This window comes from Schistocerca cancellata, chromosome 1, assembly GCF_023864275.1.
Source record: "Schistocerca cancellata isolate TAMUIC-IGC-003103 chromosome 1, iqSchCanc2.1, whole genome shotgun sequence".
In the NCBI taxonomy this organism is placed as follows: Eukaryota; Metazoa; Arthropoda; class Insecta; order Orthoptera; family Acrididae; genus Schistocerca; species Schistocerca cancellata.
Window position 1 is genome coordinate 831255082 of NC_064626.1, and position 20661 is coordinate 831275742.

The window sequence follows — 20661 nt, forward strand, 5'->3', positions numbered from 1 at the left end:
CGTCCGCCATAAAATCTGGGCGCAGGAACTCTTACAATCAGCCCCAGTGGCATAGAGGCGGCTTCAACAACCATTTGTCGCGTTTTACTCCAAAAACGGCGACGATATTCGCCTCTTCTCTGTTGCACAATCACTTTTGCGTGAGCACAGTTACGCACGTCCGATCACATCAACACTCCCCAAGCCATTCCATTGTTCAGTCCCTGTGTCTCCAGCTACCCCTAGCTACACTCTTATCACCGAGAGTGGGGGCGTTCCCCTACCACCTTTTTACCGAAATCATTTAGTATTTAAGAATATTTATATTTATTATCCTGGAGTTCATACCAGTCATAATGATTTACTACTAGCGCTTTACAACATTATATTATACAGTAATAACTTATAATTACCAAGAAAAAGAATACATTTGACTCCGAGAGCTTAGTGCATTGTCTGACAGGTAGGACTAATTCCCAGTTTCGCCAATAGATGGCATCATCGTGCACTCCCTGGCAGTCTCACACAAGCGCGCCCGTTTCCAACGTGCGGGCTCCAAATTACTGTCAGCCCACCATCATTTCAGTTCCGTTACAACCCGTTTGGTTGTGATCCGTGGTGCCCATACAGCACAAAAGCACGTCGATGATAATCTACACCTCGATTTGCTGCCCTTGATGGCAAGCATTCCTGAGCTTACATTTCAGCAAGATAATGACCATCCTCCCATGGCGAGAGTTTCTACTGCTTGTCTTCGGGTTAGCCAAACCCTTCACTGACCTGAAAGGTCACCGGATCACTTCTCAGCTGAAAACTTTTGTAGCATTGTGATTGGATCCTTCAACCATTTAGAGATTTTGATGATCTAACACGCCAGTTGGGCAGACTTCAGCACAATATCGCACAGGAGGACATCCAGGAGCTCTGTCAATCAATGCCACAATACCTATTAGCTGCTTGCAAAAGGGCCAGAGGTAGAGCAAAGCGTTACTGACTTGCTCAGTTTTCGAAGCTCTTTGTCTAGAATAAATTACCGAACTTTTCGGATTTTTTCTTGTTTTGGGAGTGTATTTCCACTCTGGTCCCTCGGCTGCGTATTGTGATGGGGTAACTCCCCAGTGTCGTAACAGCAGTTCCTGTTGTGTCAGCAAACAACCCCTGATGTAATAACGTTTCGTAAATTCGTGCCTTATCGGCTTATGTGTTAGCTGTCTTAATTTTACGCAGCTGTGCCCAATGAATGATTTGCCCCGCAACTACTTTATGCATGCAGTGTAAACCGTTGATCCTTTTTGCTGCCTCTGAGAAAAAAACAAAAACAAGTGACAGATAAAGATGCTCCATACAGTCTTATGACTATGATTTCTAATTAATCACATGTGTTGAACAACTGAATTGTATTTACGAACGGCAGTTATTTTCTCGAGTGATTGGCTGCCACCTTCTTGCTACTGTAGACTCCCAGACTCTTGTGGGAATTCTGCACTGACATCTCAATCCCATTGTGGAACGGGGGAACATATCGAAAATCAGTCGGCAAGCATTGTTGTATTGCTTTCTTTACAATTCCCGCGTAGTTTACACATAAGTAAGGGTATGTTCCTACTATCGTTGAATCAAGTAAAATCAGTCGGCAAGCATTGTTGTATTGCTTTCTTTACAATTCCCGCGTAGTTTACACATAAGTAAGGGTATGTTCCTACTATCGTTGAATCAAGTAAAAAATGATAGAAAGACAAAATCGAGATAAACAAAGTTATTATGTTGTTTCTTTTGAGTTTCTTTTTTTGTGCCGCATGATACACGATTGCTGATACGTGTAATACTGCAATAAATTTCAGTACAGACTAGACTGAAAGTGTGAATAGTCTGTGAAAGCTACACATGTTGTCAAGTGGAGAGGGTATCCGCAACAGCTACGACGAATATTATTAGCTGCAGCCAAGTTTTGCAATTGTGTTTGTAATAATTACCGGTTTCGTTCATTTTTAGAACCTCATCAGATCTATTGCAGTTGCAAAGTTACCCGTCAGCTATATGTGACGTGCTCAGTCTCCGTAAGTCAGTGAAACAAGGAAATTATCGAGTTTGCTCTGCGACTAAAACAGATTAGGAGCTGTTCTAAATTTGAACCAAACCGGTAACTATTACAAAAACAAAAGCGACATTAGACTGCGGTAAAAAATACTTAAATAAGTTCTGTTACGTTGTACAGCTCTATTTATCCGACCATGGACAATTATTTAATATATTGCACTCCTCGAACTCGAGATTTCATACAGTTCATCTCTCCTACTGTTCGCCCATTACTGACCTACGGAATATCGCGTGAAAAATTTAGATTTTCCCTCAGCAAGTCTATTACGATTGTCAACTATATTACACAAACATTTGTACCCATTAATTTTCTTTTCGTTACACTACACGTTTCAGAGAATTCCATCTGTGTCAGCACTCATAATGAAACATTTTTGCAGCCTAGCTGTATTTCTGTGTACGACTTTCTGTGCAATATCGCCTTTCAGAGTCCACAGTCTGTTTTCAAAACTGTTTTCACGTTATAAACTTCTGTTTCAAGAAACTGGCACATGCCTAGAATGTTTACTAGAAGGTATTCATTTGAGAATTGTGTAAACAGAACCACGCATATACTTAGTTGTTCCAAATTTCTGCTGATTTCAGCTAATTTCTAAGGACTCTAAATAGTGAAAAATACCTCTTTCTTCTGCCACATTGTTACATTACTTGAATAAGTAATGTCACAATGTGGCAGAAGAAAGAGGTATTTTTCACTATTTAGAGTCCTTAGAAACTGACTGAAATCAGCAGAAATTTGGAACACCTAAGTATATGCGTGGTTCTGTTTACAGTGAAAAAAACCTCTTTCTTCTGCCACATTGTAACATATTACAATCATTGTAACTACAAAACTGTCTTTAAAAGCAAAAACTTATCTTCCACTATTTCTTTGTACTTTTCTTAAATTAGTTATGGTAGTGAGCGTTTTGGAACATGTAACACCATTTGCCTCGGGCTAAGATATTTCTTAGTTGTGATTACTCCTAGGGCACAATAACTTTGAAATTGGTAGTAACTCCTTAGTTAATCGTGTCTCTCTCGTAAGATTTCTCAAACTCACACATTGTCTCATTACTATAAACACTGTCATTTATTTCAGTGTATGGCGGGCAGATTCTCTTTTAGTTTCTCGATCTCCTTTCCCCTTTTCCCTTTGTGGTAAAGTAGACCACCTGGAGCAAGTGTTTTTGTTTAACGCCATTTCAGTGATTTGCGCGCAAGTGATGATGACGATGTGATGACGAGGACAACACACACATCGAGTGGGCCGGGAATGGAACCCGGGGCCCCGTGAACGAGAGTGTAGAATATATTCTTTCTGTCTTCTAGCAAATACTTTAATTCTGTTAGAAAGTGGCAACAGTGCGGTCAGTCCTTATGTCTATACAAGTAGTTTAGGGGTTACTCCGTCTTTTGTTATTATATATTGTCATATTTCTTTCAAATGTACATCATTCTGTTTAAAAACATTTCAGCTGCCATTTTGGTTTTGTTTAGATCTCATTTTGACCACATTGCAAAACTGCTCATATTTAAAACTACGGTTTTAGTATTCACGATTTTTCGGCTCCTTAATTATTCCCAAGTGTTCCCCTATATGCAAGGAACCGTTTTTGGGACAATAGATGGAAATAATGGAAAGTAATATTATTTTTAAAAATGATGTCTATGAAGAGAATTAACAAAAACTAAAAGACAACCTGTCTACCTACAGCCTACAACTGATGGTACCGCAAAAGAAGCATCATTATTTTGAGATGCTTCACTGTGAAATGAAATTATATCTTCGGACTTAGAAGTTCCTCCTTAGCTTGTTCTTTGATTCTAAGATACATGCAAGTGATATTGTTTTATGACTGTTCTTCATTCTTAGTAAGGTCTCTTATTTTCCAGGTTGCTATGTCTAATGTATCTACTTCGTTTCCGATTATCTCTAAATTTTCACTTGTCTTCATTATAGTGGTCCAACTGAAAATGTTATTTTTTGTTTCGTATCCTGTAATTTATAAATGTTGGCGTTCGGGTGCTTGTGTGGGTAAGGCTTTTCTTATTGGTAGTGTATATTACATTGCACTGCGTAGTGGAATGTGTCTAGCTTGCTCATATAAATCGTAATGTTTTCTGTTTATCCTAGAAATATGCAATGAATAATGGTGACTGTATCAAAATGCACGTTCAATTGAGAGTACAGAGTTTCTATGACCTTCTTTTTTCGCAGGGAGAATGCGCCTGTTTGAAGGAATTACTGACAAACTGTTCTTTACATCAGAAGACGAGAATCCCTATCCAATACGTTGATAATCAAGGCGAATCTTCACGCTTGCTTTATGAAGGCAGTATTGACTTGAATGAAATCAGTAAACCGTTCTGTAGTCCAGGCTCTATCGTGATCCTTACTGCATCATTGAAGACACATGGTACGGGCTTCGCTGGAATTCTCCAGGTCAAAATACAGTGTGTTCCAATGATGAGGAGTACAGACTTTATCCAGAACCATGAAAGCAGTGATGGCAAAAAAAGTTTCTCCTGGAGTACAAGTAGGGATTTTCTGTCTTTCACGGATATAATTCGGATGTATGTTTCCAATGGAAGAAGAAGAAATGGCCCGCAGTGCTGTCCTCCTAATAAAAATGATGCCTCATGTTTAGATTTTGACGAGTCTCGCGACAAAGTATCAAAGAGCAATACTACGAAGAATCTACCCAAAGTTGTCAAAGGAATCAAATGCAGGTACGATCTGCTTGAGGGAGCGGTGAATGACATTGTCCAGAAGACGGCTGCGTGCAAGAAAAATTGCTCAACCGTGGCAGGTCGTACCGTCTGTAGCTGCGCTGACGGCTCGAAGGCAGTCGAAGATGAAGACGACGCCACAGGAGTTGTGAGACACTGTATGCCGCTGGATCCTGGGGCTGGAATGGAGTGTCCGCCGGGGTACGACCTCGACACTGACGTCATGGTGTGCGTGGATATTGACGAGTGCCAAGTAAACAACGGTGGATGTGATCACGAATGCGAGAACACCAACGGGGGTTCCAGATGCAAGTGTCGGCCTGGATTTTTCCTCATGGAGGACCAGAAGAGGTGCGATGATCGGGACGAATGTGCCATCGGCGAGAACGGCCGCCCCCAAGCACCCTGCGCGTACAGGTGCACGAACCTGCCGAACGGATTCATGTGCACCTGTCCTGAAGGGTTCGAAGTCAGCCAGCCAGATATCATGAACTGCATAAACCGGAAAGAAAACATTACCATCACCCAAGAGGGAACGTTTTATTCTAAGCCAACAGTTCCTGCTAAAGATGGGAAATGCCCTAAAGGGTTTACGCTAGATGCTAACAACATGACGTGCACAGATATCGACGAATGTCGGCGGAATATATCTGGATGTGCCCACATCTGTAACAACATCTACGGTGGATTCAACTGTCAGTGCCGGGACGGATTTTCGATTATGAGAGACGGCAAGTCGTGCGAAGACGACAACGAGTGCCGCTACCGCTACATATCGAGATGTGAGCACAAGTGTCAAAACACCGAAGGGAGCTTCAGATGCACATGCAGGCCTGGTTACAGCCTCGGAGAGGACCAGCAGTCGTGCGAAGACGTCGACGAGTGTCGGGACAACACATCTGGCTGTAGTCAACTCTGTGATAATACGGAAGGGAGCTATAAGTGTTCATGTAGCCACGGTTTCTACCTTGTGAACGATATGAAGACGTGTGAAGACTTCAACGAATGTCGACTAAATAGATCTGGCTGCGAACACGAGTGTGAAAACACACAGGGAAGCTTCAGATGCATGTGCCGACCAGGTTACTACCTGGCGGAAGATCAGAAGACGTGCCGAGACATCGACGAGTGCCGACGCAACACATCGGGGTGCGCTCACCAGTGCGAGAACACTGTGGGCGGCTACCGGTGCCTGTGCAGACCCGGCTACTTCCTCATGAAGGACGGGAAGTCGTGCGACGACCGCGACGAGTGTGCCGCGGACCCGCACGGCCACACGCATGCCCAGTGCTCGCACCAGTGCATCAATCTGCCGGGCAGCTACACGTGCGCATGTCCAGAAGGCTTCGTGCTCCACGCTCACGACCACGGTCTGTGTGTGGAGGACGAGGAACACAGCATGACCGCACGTGAAGAGGGCGCCGACCTGTCTTGATGGCTTCGTGCTACTCACCAACAAGGACACGCGGGAGCGGAGGAGCAGGACCACGGGTGGTCATAGGGGCTCCTCGTGCTGCTTATCAAGCGGGAGTGAGGTAAGTCGTTCTCAGCACGTAGACTGGAAATATTAGTTTTATTCCATTTATCAATACAGAGTGGAGAAAAGTAGTCTCAAGATAGGTCAAAGTCGGATGAGGAATCGAGAAACAGTTTCCAAATAACTTTAGGATGGAAAGGGTCCATTTATGGCTTACCAAAACAAAACAAGAGGAATCAATTATGTTTAGCTGCTAATGGGCATTGATTGAATTCAATGACGAAAGTTAAGAATTTATACCGGACTGGGATTCAAACTTGGGTCTCTTGCTTACTAGGCAGATGCTCTGACCACTTTTTTTTTTATTTTTACAGAGAAAATCCCTGACCCCGCCGCGAATCGAACCCGGGAGCCCGTGCGCGGGAAGTGAGAATGCTACCGCAAGACCACTTTTTTTTCGAAAATAAAGAAAGTAAAATTTTCACTCGAGGGGAGACTTGAACCAATGACCCCCCTTAAAAAAATAGTGACCCAGCCGGGGATCGAACCCGGGCCCTTAGGATTGACAGTCTGTCGCGCTGACCACTCTTTTCTTTTTTTTTTTGCAGACGCTCTATCCATCCTTTTATTCCCAGCAATCCAATTTTTTTAACTACTTTTAGTTTTTTATTTTTTATTTCAATTTTTTTTATTTTTAGGATGGTCAGGGCGTAGTACACGCCGCACTAGCAGTGGGGTCTCTTCACGGCACTGCCAGTGCGTCGAGGCCCGAACCCCTCCCACCCCTTTTTTCATGTCCCCTGTTGGGTCATAGCACTAAGTGTGCAGAAATCTTAATACAAAACTCCCATTCTCCGATATAAGAAAGACAAAGAAACCTCTTCTCTGAGGAGAAACTGAACACTGATAAAACTTAACAATTCTTCTTGAATCACACAAATACTTTGGAAGTCGAACACGAGTAATTCTGAACAAAATGTTTTGAAAAAAAAAACTTCGTGTAACATAGAAGTTCCGGAAACAAGGTAATAGTAAATAATAATAAGAAACAAAGGGACTTTTAATTTTCTTCTGTTCGTTCTCGTTCAAGGTGTTGTAGTGGTTCCACATATTTAACCAAAACCCATTCTTTCAAAAATGATCTTCAGCATGTTGCCGTACTGCTTCTTGTGGTTGCGATACGTGCTGATTTTTCCATATTCTCACTTCATGTAAACGCGGAATTCTATCTCGTTGTCCGACCCAAGTTTGTGGATGACATAACTAACATATTTTCCCAGTAACCAGCTAATGGCGTTGGTTTTTAATTTCGGAAAGTATGTCGTGTCTGGTCTCAGGAGGAGCGATGGCGTTATATATTCCGTCGAGGATCTGGTGAGAAAGGCGATTTGTTGCCTGATCCAATTACAGTTATGCACATTTCCACCACAGGTGAATCTGTGGATGAGTGTATCCACCAGATTGCATTTTCCACAAAGGTGTGTCTGGTTTAAACCGATCCCATATAGTCTCTCGTTGGTGCTGATGACATTGTGAACTGTTTTGTACCATGCGGAAATAACGTCTGTAGATAGCTTACAAATATCTCAAAGTACCTAACACGTTCTTCCGAAAGAAAGATAATAAGGGGGTTAACACAGGAACTAGGTGAGTCGTAGATTATGTTGTAATGGATCAGAGGTCTACTTCCTCAGTGAAGACGTTAAAATTTTCACAGAATGCGCAATGCTTCGTGTGGAAGACATTTTAAGGGTTCATCGCCTGCATGAAGGCAAATGTAAAAGTAAGATTGTTAAAGGATAGTTCAGTTTCAGATATCTAGATATTTATCAATGACGACTGAATTATTATTTAACAAATAACCTACACAAACTGATATTAAGTTATAATGGAAAAACAACTAATACTGTGTGAATAAAGCAACTGATGAAGTCGTAGAAAAGAAATGTAAATGTCAAAATGGAAAATGACTTAAAGTTTAGAATGAAGAAAGTGAAGAAATTCAGCGTACAGCAAAAATCTTGTCCCCGTTTGAAAAAGGGGAGCGTAGCAAAATTTAAAATTATAGAGCTACCAGCATCTTAAAAACTGCCTAAAAATACATATTTCACTAGTATTAAAACACAGATTCAAGAACATTACGAAAGTGTTAATTCCAGAAGAACAAAAGGTCTTCATAAGACGAAACTCACACACCTATAATATATTTACTGTGTGACAAGTAATACAGAAAATGTGAGTATTCAATTTACTTAACCAACTGGCTTTTAGAGATTTGGGAAAATATATCTAAGGGTATCAGGGATCGTCCGTGGAAAATTATGATAAAAAGTGGATACCAAAATCAGTTAACTAGTTGTGTCCAGCATCAGCATGAGGAGGATACTCTGGCTTGCTTTAACTACAAGCTATAACGGCGTGAGCGTTAGTTAACTTAAAGAGTGGACGTGGTGAATTGATGTTGGTCAGGAACGCCTTTAGACGACAAAGGTGCCACATCAGCACCACACTGAGCCTGAGGACGTCGTGTAACACGGCTACAGGAAGCTGGATGTTCCTTCTGCGATACTGCAGAAAGGCTTGGCAGGAATGTACGTGACTGCTGGCAGCGGTGGTCACGGGAACACGCAGTCGCAAGAAGACCGGGTTCGGGACGGCCACGTGACACTACCGACAGGGAGACAGTCGAATTCGGCATATGGCTCTGGCGTATTGTATTGCAGCTGCAGCAGCAATTTCTGCAGCGGTTGACACCACAGTGACACGGCATACGGTTACAAATGGTTACGCTAAGGACATATCCGAGCCACACACCTTGTAGTGTGCATTCCACTGAACCCCAAATCACAGCCATTAGCGATTTCAGTGGTGTCAAGCGAAAGCCCATCCGAGGGCAGGATGAAGGACTGATTAGTTTGATGATGAAAGCTGGTTCAGCCTCAGTGTCAGTGATGGACGTGTGTCTAGAAAGAGGCCAGTTGAGGATCTGCAACCAACCTGTCTGCGTGCTAGACAAACTGGACTTAAACTTGGAGTTATGGTTGGGAGTGCGATTTTGTACGACGACAGGAGCACTCATCTAGTTATCCCACCCATCGTGAGTGCAAATTTGTACGTCAGTCTGGTGATTCGACCTGTTGTGCTGCCATTCATGAGCATAATTCCACTGCGGTCGGCCTGTACCATTGGGTCTTTCGAGACCTGTTCTGACGGAGGAGTGCGAAAGGTACCCCTGTACGCACCCTACTATGTATTGTAGAAGATAGCTGTAGATGTAAGCGATGAGTGACGGTTGCTCTTGCGGTATTTCGGCAAATGGCAAGTGGATCCTAATGTGCACTAGTTGTCAGACAAGATGAAATAAATTTCGCCTAGTACTTCAGTTTTGATGTCATCTTCGGTCATTTGTCACTAGAACTCAGCGTGATCTCCCAGTTTTGTGAGTGGAGTTTATAACGTAGGGGATTAGGTAAACAAGCACATTGCGAATGTTTGCGATTGCTCTGTAATACTGAGGACTGCAGAGTTCTTAAGGGGAGTATGTACATCCTATACGTACAGTGTTAAATTTGCGGTATTGGTAACCAATTACCTCAGAACATTTGACAGAGATCTGAAATTTTCGCGAAGTATAATTTCACTGATTTTCTGATTACTGAACCAGAATCACAATATACAGACAGTTAATTAGTTAATTATGATTTTTTTAAAAATTATGTCAATTTTTTAATATGCACTTTTGCTTCTGTGAGTAAAAAACCATTATAGGCAGAAATGTTTTGATTGTTCAGCAGCATCAGTATACTGTGAGGTAAGGTAGGCAGTCGAGCAGCGGTCATGTACCAAATAGTTTTATCTTGTGAATTCGGTTTTACATAGCTGATGGAATAGAATGACCACGAGAGCAGTTCTTTTTTATTTTTGTGACAATGATTTTATATCAGCTGGCCTACCTCATGTATTGGTATATCCAAATGATTTATAAATGTTAATCTACATTCAGATCCGATGATGGCACCTTTAGTGTGTTGAAACCGGTTATCCAGTAAACAGTATTTAAGCGATCTTTGCTTTTGAATTATTTCTACAACAGAGTGATCGTTCCACTACCCACTATGTGTTCACTGCATTATATGTAATAGTTTGTGAGAAAATGGAGCAAATTTTATTTAAAAAACAGTCATTTTCAGGAAATAATCGATCGAATCTTTACGGATTTTAGAACAAAAGTAACAGACGTATGTTGCAAAAAGACTCAGTGAAACGTTGCTGACAATTAGATATATTAGGAGGAGTCGTCGATGAATTCACAAGGTATAACGACGATGGACGCTCTAAAAGCAGTTGGGATCTTAAAAAGAAGTCGTACGAAAGGACTGATTGACTGAAAACAAAAGTAATGTATTTTATGCAAGAAAATAGTAAAATCTTAGTCGATAAGTTTAAGTCAAAGAAAAAAAATTCAAGAGACAGGTAAGGGATTAGCACATCTATAGATTAGCTAACTTTGCTTCGTTTTTTCAGTGGTGGGTTAATACATTTCGCGTAATAGTTAGTTGGGCACTATGTCTCTTCCAAGAGAAGAAATATATTGTACAATCTGTAACTGTTTATATGTTCCAGGTGGACTACTCGTGAGATATCGAAAGGAAAGAGAGGAATTGATGCGTGAACACCTTCTTCTCCTGTAAAGTCTCACAGCTAATCTGACGTTCGCACTTCAGGACTACAGCGACGTCGGCTTTGTTTAATTACACCGAGGGACTACCAAGCGTTGACTGCAGAGATGACTTCTGGCATCGCTCATCTCAGAGTGTTTGTTTAGAGGCCGCTTGTCTCGCTTCGGTGGCCATGGTGGCAGGACATTGATCGTGGGAAGCGGCCGTGGTGCTCTGTGCTCCACTTTCTGCCGACGTCCAGAGACCGGCTCGGTCATGTGTGTCTCCATACCTTTGTGGTTTCAAAATTATACTTTCCTCCTTTCACCAATGTATCATTCTGTGGTTAGTTCACTGTGGCTGTCAAAATAACCACTAATGAAATATTAAATCTGTGTACATCACCCACCCAAAGGTTTCTGAAATATATCGAAACAACTAAACCCCACGCATCTCATGACAATTTTCCGTAGAAACCAATTCAATCTTTCCTAGCGGCAGTGAAACGAGTTACAGAGGAAGACGTTATTGGTAAGAAGCCTTCGCCATTCGTCACAGGTTAGTCTCTGGACTTGTGTGTGCGTGTGTGTGTGTAATCAGCAGTTACTCTATGTACTAATTACGCGGATGTTTGCTGCTACCTACTATTTATTTCAGTGCCTGATGGAAAATTGGTCTCGTAAGAAAATTATCACGGAAACGCACCGGCGAGTCTTGTGTTGAAACGGTGTAAATATAACATGTTGATGGTAATAATTTCTAGAGGTAATGACTCGGCAGTACTGAAACTCTCATCTAAAAAGTTTCTCATACATGTTATGCAGTGGATAACATAGCTCTTCTTACGATTTCATGTTACTTCTCGAGATGACTTACCTTTGAAAAGAATACAGTAACTGGAAAAATTTTCAATTTATATTCAAAAACAATAATTGTGCAGCCGGCAGCTGTGGCCGAGTGGTTCTAGGCGCTTCACTCCGTAACCGTGCTGCTGCTACGGTCACAGTTTCGAATCCTGCCTCGGGCATGGATGTGTGTGACGTCCTTAGGTTAGTTCGGTTTAAGTAGTTCTAAGACTAGGCGACTGATGACCTCAGATGTTAAGTCCCATAGTGCTTAGAGCCATTTAAACCGTCTGAATAATTGTGCTGAGACCACCGCGACTTGTTAATGTCCCCTGGCCATTATAAAACGCGAGGCACTGTTATTATTGGATCATATGATTACTACGGACAGCAATAAAAGCACTGCCACGAGTTCTCATGTCGGCCACAAAGTAGGTAAGGAGTTCGCGTGGTGGGGCGTTCCAATCCCCTACCAGCGCGGATGACGGCTACTGCATTCTCATTGGTGCAAGTGGACCTGCTGAGATACGTCCCACCAACGCATCCTACACGTGGTAGATGGCATTTATGGTTCGGGAGGGGGCAGAATACTCCATTCTTCAAATATCCTCCCATTCCATGAGCGCCTCCACTGTTCGATTGTCTTCCATAAAAGTGAAGTGATATGCTTAGTCAGCAGGAGACAAGGGCTGCTGGAATTGAAGGATTTCATACAAGCCTGGGATTATATATATGCAACTGAAGTTGGCACAGAACAAGATTCCGATATCCATCAACTATTTGCTCAATGGTTAGAGGGAACGAAATTTCACACAAAAAAATAGTGCATGACGTGATGATCACGTGTCGGTCTTCATAATTGGCCTAGGCACCGCATGGAATACACAAACAGCACGAGTTCAACTATATACACAAAATATTAACTACTGCACCACATTCTTACTTATGCTAATCAACAAGCAAGTCTGAACCAAGTGATCACAACTTATCCTTAGTCTTAACACAACGACTAACAAGAGAAAAAAAAAGTTAAGTTTAGTTTAAGCCAATGGTTATGAAGACGAGCAGTTCAACTGAGCCACCTTTAAATGGTGAATTGATACTTTTTCAAAACTTTGATCGAATGTTTATACGAGATAAAAAATTACTCTAGGCCACGTTTAATGAGTGGATTAAAATAGAGAAAAATTTATCGTGAGGCACCTTGAAAGACAGATTAAAAAAACTTGTCGGAAGCTTAAGGAAATGTTCACAATGGTAAAGCTACACTGGATCCTTCTTTCAAGGGCTCCTTGAAGCTTCAGACTTTAAACAAATGTTCACAATTTGACAGTAAGCAGACTGCGCTGTACCACCTCTAAAGGGACGTTAAAAGCTTTTCTAGTTTTAAACGAAGTTCGCAGTAATAAGGTTACACTGAGCTACCCTCAAACAGTGAACACACACTCTTTCACAGTGCTTTCAGTTCAGGGGTAGAAGTAACCGAATTATAATTTCCAACTATTAATTAGCAAGGAAGAAATTCCGTAGAATGCGACACACTGGTGGGTACTAAGTATGCGGACACAACCAAGCCAAATCAAATAACAGACATGCTGGCGCGATTTAGGTAAACACAATATACCGTAGGCCAGGTGAGCTTTAACAGCAACCACTAACGGTGAGAAGTGAAGAACAACTTCCAAATCAGTAACGTTCAAATAAAATGGCTCACCTATGAGGGTAATAGCCCGTAGAGCACCTCACACGGACTCGATACTGCAAGCGATTCCATGAGACGCCACGCACTGCCCTGACGAAACACAGTTCTGCCATGCGACCCACTGCTTCTGCGCACCGTAGCGTTTCGGAAGCAAGTGGCCGCTCCGAAGTCATTACTGCAGTCCAGGCGCACTTCTAGTGCACGGAGCCCTGCAAAGCGACACTGCTACTTCACACTAGCATCAATACCACAGACGGCCAGCGCTAGGCTCTGTGTCGGTCGTGAACACAGCCTGTCCACCTGCTACCTCTCTAAGTTCTCCGCACAATTGTGCGATGGCACCCATTTAAGACGCTGCCAACTGCTTAACCAAAGAGTCCCCTGACAGACTGCGTGGTAAAATTTCTGGCAAATGGAATGGGTGCTACTTACGTGGAACGCATATTTCAACCTCCCCCCACCCTATGGCAGAACAAGGGAGGATAACCGGAACTATATTATCTGACATCTTAGCATCTGCTCTTGATGTGGCTCATATGCTTCCTAGTTCTTTTTCCATGCCTTTAATGCGACAGCATGAAACTGACGAGTGAAAGCCTCTTGAGGACGACATATGACCCACCAAACCTGCGTTATTCCATGGCTTACTTGACTCTGCCCCTGACAACTTTTTAGACAGACCTGATCACTCACTGTGACGGATACGAAGTGCCTTCCCTTATTGTAACTAGTTAATGTAGTTTTTCACTGCCTCTCACTTTTTTAATTTCCTCTTGATCGAATCGCTCAGGCAGAAGGTCATTAAGCGACCGAAGTTTGGTCAAGAGCGAATTCAGTGGGAAGGAACACTAGTAGTCATCTGAGTCTAATGGCTGTCACTAATAAAGGTTGATGACCACTAATTTATTGACAAAACGCAACGCCTCTGAGAGCAGGAAAGGTGTACTATGAGGGCTGGTTTAAGTTTGCGATTAATTATTGTTGATGTTAATAAGGCGTGGTAGTTATATTAGTTATACCGCGGTCAAAATCTCTTAAATTCTTGAGATGTAAGGCAGGAACGTTATCGCTTACTAACGTCTTTGGAGAGACGAAACTAGCGGCGCTCAGTTCTATGTGTTGGGTGCTTACAGCCGATATCATGCCTCCACCCGTAATCAGTCACACGTACCTTTTTAACGCAACAACGAAAAATATAAAACGATTCCTTCTTTGAGTATGGGGTTCCGGCGCCAGACAATCCACGTGCAATTTATCCATAGACTGATACTCAACAATGGCTTAAAGTAATCTCCATTTTGCCCTCGTATCAGGCTTGACGACTTTGCACTAGTCGCATTCAGCCACGAACCTACGAATATCCTGATACATCACTTTTCATGTAAGCTGGTCCCTAATCTTGGTCTCGTGTAAATGCAACTCCGCCCCCTCCCCTATACATCGACAGATGAAAGTACTGAAACACACCACGAGTTAAACTTCTGGGAACACAAAACGTAGGTCTTCCATTCCACAGGTTTGAAAACATAACATCCCATTTCATAAGGAATACCCTGGGGCTCCCTCATCCTTGTCCAGCTTATCACAGAGACTTTCAGACTTCAGATCATGCTGTTTTTGGGCCTTAAGGTTAAAAAAAGTTAACAGTATCTCAATTAAAATCGCCATAGCACTGAACACTTTCCCTCTTGATTTTGGGTCCTGGTTCGCTCCAGGTTCTTGAAATGTGCTACTTAAGGCGTCAGCAATTTGATTCTTTTAATCATAAATATGGGAAACTTAAAGCTGAAATGCTGAAATCCTTATACACCAACAGGTTATCCACCCTGTCTTACAGGGATGAGCGGACACACAGCTCAAAGTCTGATTGTCAGTCTCAAGACGAGATTTACGATGTCCTAGATAAAATTTACACTTCTCCAAGGTAAAGAGCACCACCTAGGCTTCTAACCTGTAAACAGAAAGTTTAGGCTCGGCTGGTGACAATGTCGTTCTTCTCCACGATATTCTTGGCACCCCAACATTGCATGCATCGGTTTCAACAGTAAGAGGAAGATTAAAATCAGGGATTCCTAACACTGAGGCAATACTGAGAGCTTGTTTAAAGGCGTTAAAGGCTACTTGCTAGGGTTATCCACAAACAGAAGTTTCCCCTTTCCCTATGCAACTGAGTAATCGGCGCCGTCAGCTGCGCAACATTCGGCACGAAATTTCGGAAAAATTCGCCATGCAAATGAACCGTGCAATGAGGTTTTCATCGTGTGTGAACCAGAAACTGATAGATCGCCTTAGTCTGGGACTGATCTATGACTACCTCTCTCTCTGAAACAATGCGTCCCCAAAAGGAAATTTCCTCTCTGGCCAGAGTCACCTCTGCAGACTTCATGATCAGTTCTAAAATTTCTTCAAGGTGGTGCAGATGTTCATCGAAAGTAATATTGTACACAACAGCATCGTCCAAATAGTTGTAAACAATTGGAAATTTAAAATCCCCAGGAATAACTCCAAAAGGTATGACAAAACCTCTGCACTGTAGACAGCCGAAAGAGGACTACGTTACACTTGACGATGTTATAGACCATACAGAACGCCCTAATATGATTGCAGTCTTCCATGAGGGGAATATGACAGTACGCCTGATCCAAATCTAAGACCATGGAAACCTTGGAACCCGCGAACCAAGTAAAGCAATTACTTTTCTGAGGAAGTGGGATGTAGTCCAAAGTGGTAGTCTGGTATAGGGCATGGTAGTTGACAACGCGTGAATCCTCCATCATTTGGTTTGGGAACCAAAAATACTGAGGCCACTTAGAGTGACACTGAAGGGCGAATACCTCATCGGTGAGCAACTGATCAATAATCTTACGTAGTTGCTCCATTTTCGGCGGAGATAACGGGTAAGGTGTGTGACGCACTGGGTTGTGATCCATGAGGTTAATATGACATTTAATTTCGTTGAGGGCTCCAAAACGAACAGTAAGAACTTCGAGAAGCTTATCTAAGACATTTTATAACCAACACGCTTGCGCTTCAATCAAATGTCGAACATCAGCCCCCGAAATGTGACTGCTAACACTACATACCTTCGTTCCTAAACCATGAAAACAAAATTCAAAACCAACGTCTGAGTGAAACTTAAAGTCGAAACAATTACTGTCATAATGTACTACACATCTTGATAACTGCAAGAAATCGCATCCTAACAGAAACTCATCAGAAATCCCTTGTCATCTAAGAAGTCGAGGGGCAGAATAAATCCTTAGATATTCAACTTAAATTGTGCCGGACCCATTACGTTAAGAGGTTTTCCATCGACTGAACAACAAAACTGACTAACAGACTTATACTTATGTAACTTGACTACCCGACTGCACGTCTTATGATATTCCTAATCGAGCAAGGGCGTATTACTTCCAAAATCAACCAGGACGCATACAGGTTCAGACACAAATAGGGTACAAACATAAGGCAGTCGCTCGCCTTTATCGGCATACGGTCCGAAGGTACCTTGCTATTCCATACAGAACGCAACCCCCTCTTCTGGCTTTAGCTGTTAAATCGCCTGCTTTTAGGCACGCGACATTATCTCACAAAACTGCAAAGTTCGCCACAGCAAAAATATGTCCCCTCTTTGACAGTGCGAGAATAATCCAGTTTACAACGTGTAATACTACTCACACTCACAACAGCTTATGTTTGACTCTCGCCGTTTTCCGTCGCCATAATGGAATTCTCGACAGAAACAAGTAATTTATCAAGGAGAGTACAACATACTAGTTTCGCGCAAAATTAGATGCTAAATTAATCTTCCTCTCACCTACCTTCGAAAACGCTAGCTACAGCAAAACTTTCTGAAATTTCAACACAAAAAGGTAAAATAGCAAGATGAATATCATTAATGTAATCAGCCGACGGCTCATTGCTGCCGTGTACCCGATACACATGTTTATCCACTAATACTTTCTTCTTCTACGTACCAATGCACTTACACAAAAATGGTCTTTCGAAAATCTCATAGGGTTTCTTAATTTCAAAACACTTCTGCAGCTATTACAGTCAAACAGCTTATTGCCAACGTATAAATAAGCTGAAGTTCAGCATTATCATCTACTTGCAGTACGTTAGCTTGCTCACGCAGCTTCACCAATAAGCACAATAACTGAAATACTTGATCAGTACTATCCACGGATAAGCACCTAACCCCCTAAAAATTGCAATGAAAGTGTTTTATAACTTTCTGAAAGGGCTATTAAATCCCCACAAAACTTTTCCTGATTGATATTATAATCCCTATTGGGTTTTTCGTCCTCCCCAATTCAAAAGTACCATCTGTTTGCAGGACCAAAACTTTCTGGTGCAGCTTCAGAAACTCCAGTAACACTACCGGATTTTACTAAAGGCACAAATACACGTACTCGCGTAGCTAAAGGGTCCAAAAGGCTCTGTAATAGGCAAATTTGCCTTCGGGATGGGGAGGTAACTTCAGTAACGGACACATCTTCCTGGAGATATCCCAGCAGAGCCTTACTCAGAAATGTTTTCACTCCCGTACTGCTCAGCTGAAATATTTACGGACAAGGTCAAGGCAGCCCGCAAGCACTAGCAGAAATTGGCTACGCTCCCTTCCTCGACCTGTTTGCGTATGCAGAGTTCATACTCTATGATTTCCTGAGGCTGGTTACAACTATTAAATTTCTCGTTCCCATGGTGTCACTTGCTGAAATGCGAAACCAAGGAACAACAACTGCAGACAGAGTTCAAAACAAAACAGTAATACATTAATTTTAGTCTATGCTGCTACCAGTATGCATCCCAAAACTAGGCTACTTGCTACCACTGATATGGTAAGGAAGCAGGAGCCGGGATGCTGATGGAAGGACTGAACCCAAGACGAGGATGCGCGAAAAATGTATATATCCTTTTAATTTTCCAGCTTACTTCGGGAAGTATACACTGGTAGTATAATCAGAACAATTAAGCAAAACATGATTTTACAGCCAAGCTCAGTGAACTGTGAGATTTAAAACTTTACGGGCGTACATATTGTTCCACATAATTTCAGGAGAATTGCCGGATGTTTGTAACTTAGAGCCACAGTATTTCAGCGCAGAGTCTGCTGGCCATCTTCAGGTGATACTGGCAAAAATGCGCTTAGCTCTGGTATTTAAGGACCCGTCGGAACATGCGTGGTGAATTCACTTGGCATTGCGCGTGCGCTACTTGACCGCGTTCGCTTTTGCTGCGACGCGCGCCCTCCGTGGTTAAAACTCGCCTCATCGATATCAGTTCGATTGTCTTCCCGCGGTTCCATCACAGGACTACGCCGGCTATGGAGGACACGGAGGTTTTCTACGATAGTATTCCATGCCGAATTCAATTGAAAACCACCGTCTCGATTAATAAGAGACTCACTGTCAGACAGTCGTATTTCCACGGATTCACTAATAATAGAACTCCATATGTTAGACGTATGGGCCACAATTTTTGTCACACTGTAATTCATTACATGACCAGTGGAAATACAGTGTACGGTAATGGCAGGCTTACCAGGCTGAAAGAGGCGAGTACGCCGCTGATGTTCTACTATGTAATCTTTCACAGTTCGCGTAGTTTGCCCTATACAAGATTTGCCGCATTCGCACGGAATCCTGTAAACACCTGCCTTGCGCAGTTTTAGGTCATCTTTGATAGATTCCAGCAGCGACTACATTTTTGCAAGAGGGCGAAAGATTGCTTTCACTTTATATTTTCCTACTATTCTGCCTATTTGCGCTGAAATGTTACCAATATATGGTAAATAGGAAGTCGTTTTGACCCCTCCCTCTTCTTTGTTCTGTCGTTTATAGGTCTGCAGCGCTCTCTCAACTTGCTGTTTTTGTTCAGAATAACAGTCTGCAGGTGCTCCAGTTCCGTTTGCAAACTCTCGCTGTCAGAGATGACGTGAGCTCGGTCAATCAAGGTCTTCAAAACATCCATCGTTTATGCCGGATGGTGGCAACTAGCGGCTTGCAAGTAAAAGTCTATGTGAGTGAGCTTTTTATAAACTGAATGACCAATTGTGCTACCGATCTTACGTCACACCAAGACGTCTAGAAACGGCAGGTAACCCTCCAACTCCACAGTAAATTTTATGTTTTCGTGTGTGGAGTTCAGATGTTGTTGAAACTCTCGCAGACGATCCAAACCATGAAAAACTAAAACTAATATCCTCGCGGACAGCCCAAGAAGGCCCTACGGTACCGACCGGACGCCGCGTCATCCTCAGCCATAGGTGTCACTGGATGTGTACATGGAGGGGCATGTGGTCAGCATACCACTCCCCCTGCCGTATGCCAATTTCCGAGACCACAGCCGCTACCTCTCAATGAAATAGCTCCTCAGTTTGCTTCACAAGGGCTGAGTGTACCCCGCCTGTCAACAGCGCTCGACAGACCGGATGGTCACAAATCCAAAAGCTGGCCCAGCCCGACAGCGCTTAACTTCGGTGATCCGACGGGAACCGTGGTCACTATTCCGGTAAGCCCGCTGGCTATCCAAACCATGAGGCCAATCTAATCACCAACATATCGCCAAAATACTGTAAGTTTAAAAGTGGCTGAGGCGAGTGCTCTCTCCTCAAAATCTTCCATAAAAAGATTGGCCTCGGGGAAAACAAAGGGCTCCCCATGTTGCCGCCGCCTGATTGCTCATAAAACTTGTTGTAAAATAAAGAATATGTAGAGGAGAGGGTGTGCTCAAACAGCGCTGTAATGTCAGCTCCAAACCTGTTGTCAATGAGATGTAGTTTTATGAGAAATCAGATGGTGTAGCTGTTGGGATTCTTTGTCTCTCCCGGTGGCCAATGTTTTTATAGAAGATTTTGAGGAGCGAACACTAACCTCAGCCACTTTTAAACCTACAGTATTTTGGTGATATGTTGATGATAGTTTTATAATTTGGCCTCATGGTTTGGACCGTCTGCGAGAGTTCCTACAACATCTGGACTCCAAACACGACAACATAAAATTTACTATGGAGTTGGAGAAGGAGGGTTGCCTGCCGTTTCTAGACGTCTTGGTGTGACGTAAGAGCGGTAGCGCACTTGGTCATTCAGTAAACAGAAAGACCACTCACACAGACCTTTATCTGCAAGGCGCTAATTGCCACCATCCGACATAAACGATGGGTGTTTTGAAGAACTTGTTTCACCTA

The 20661-nt window shown here is 42.7% G+C and overlaps 1 protein-coding gene across 1 annotated transcript in view; it reads left to right on the forward strand.

Moving 5' to 3' along the window:
* The window catches only part of LOC126162431 (fibrillin-2-like), a 121105-nt gene extending 109773 nt beyond the window's left edge, over positions 1-11332 (forward strand). The window contains exons 5-6 of the mRNA XM_049918935.1: positions 4277-6323; positions 10889-11332. Of these exons, the coding sequence (XP_049774892.1) occupies positions 4277-6223 (1947 nt within the window). The 3' untranslated portion in view covers positions 6224-6323; positions 10889-11332. The remainder of the gene's footprint in view (positions 1-4276; positions 6324-10888) is intronic.
* Positions 11333-20661: the final 9329 nt, after the last annotated feature.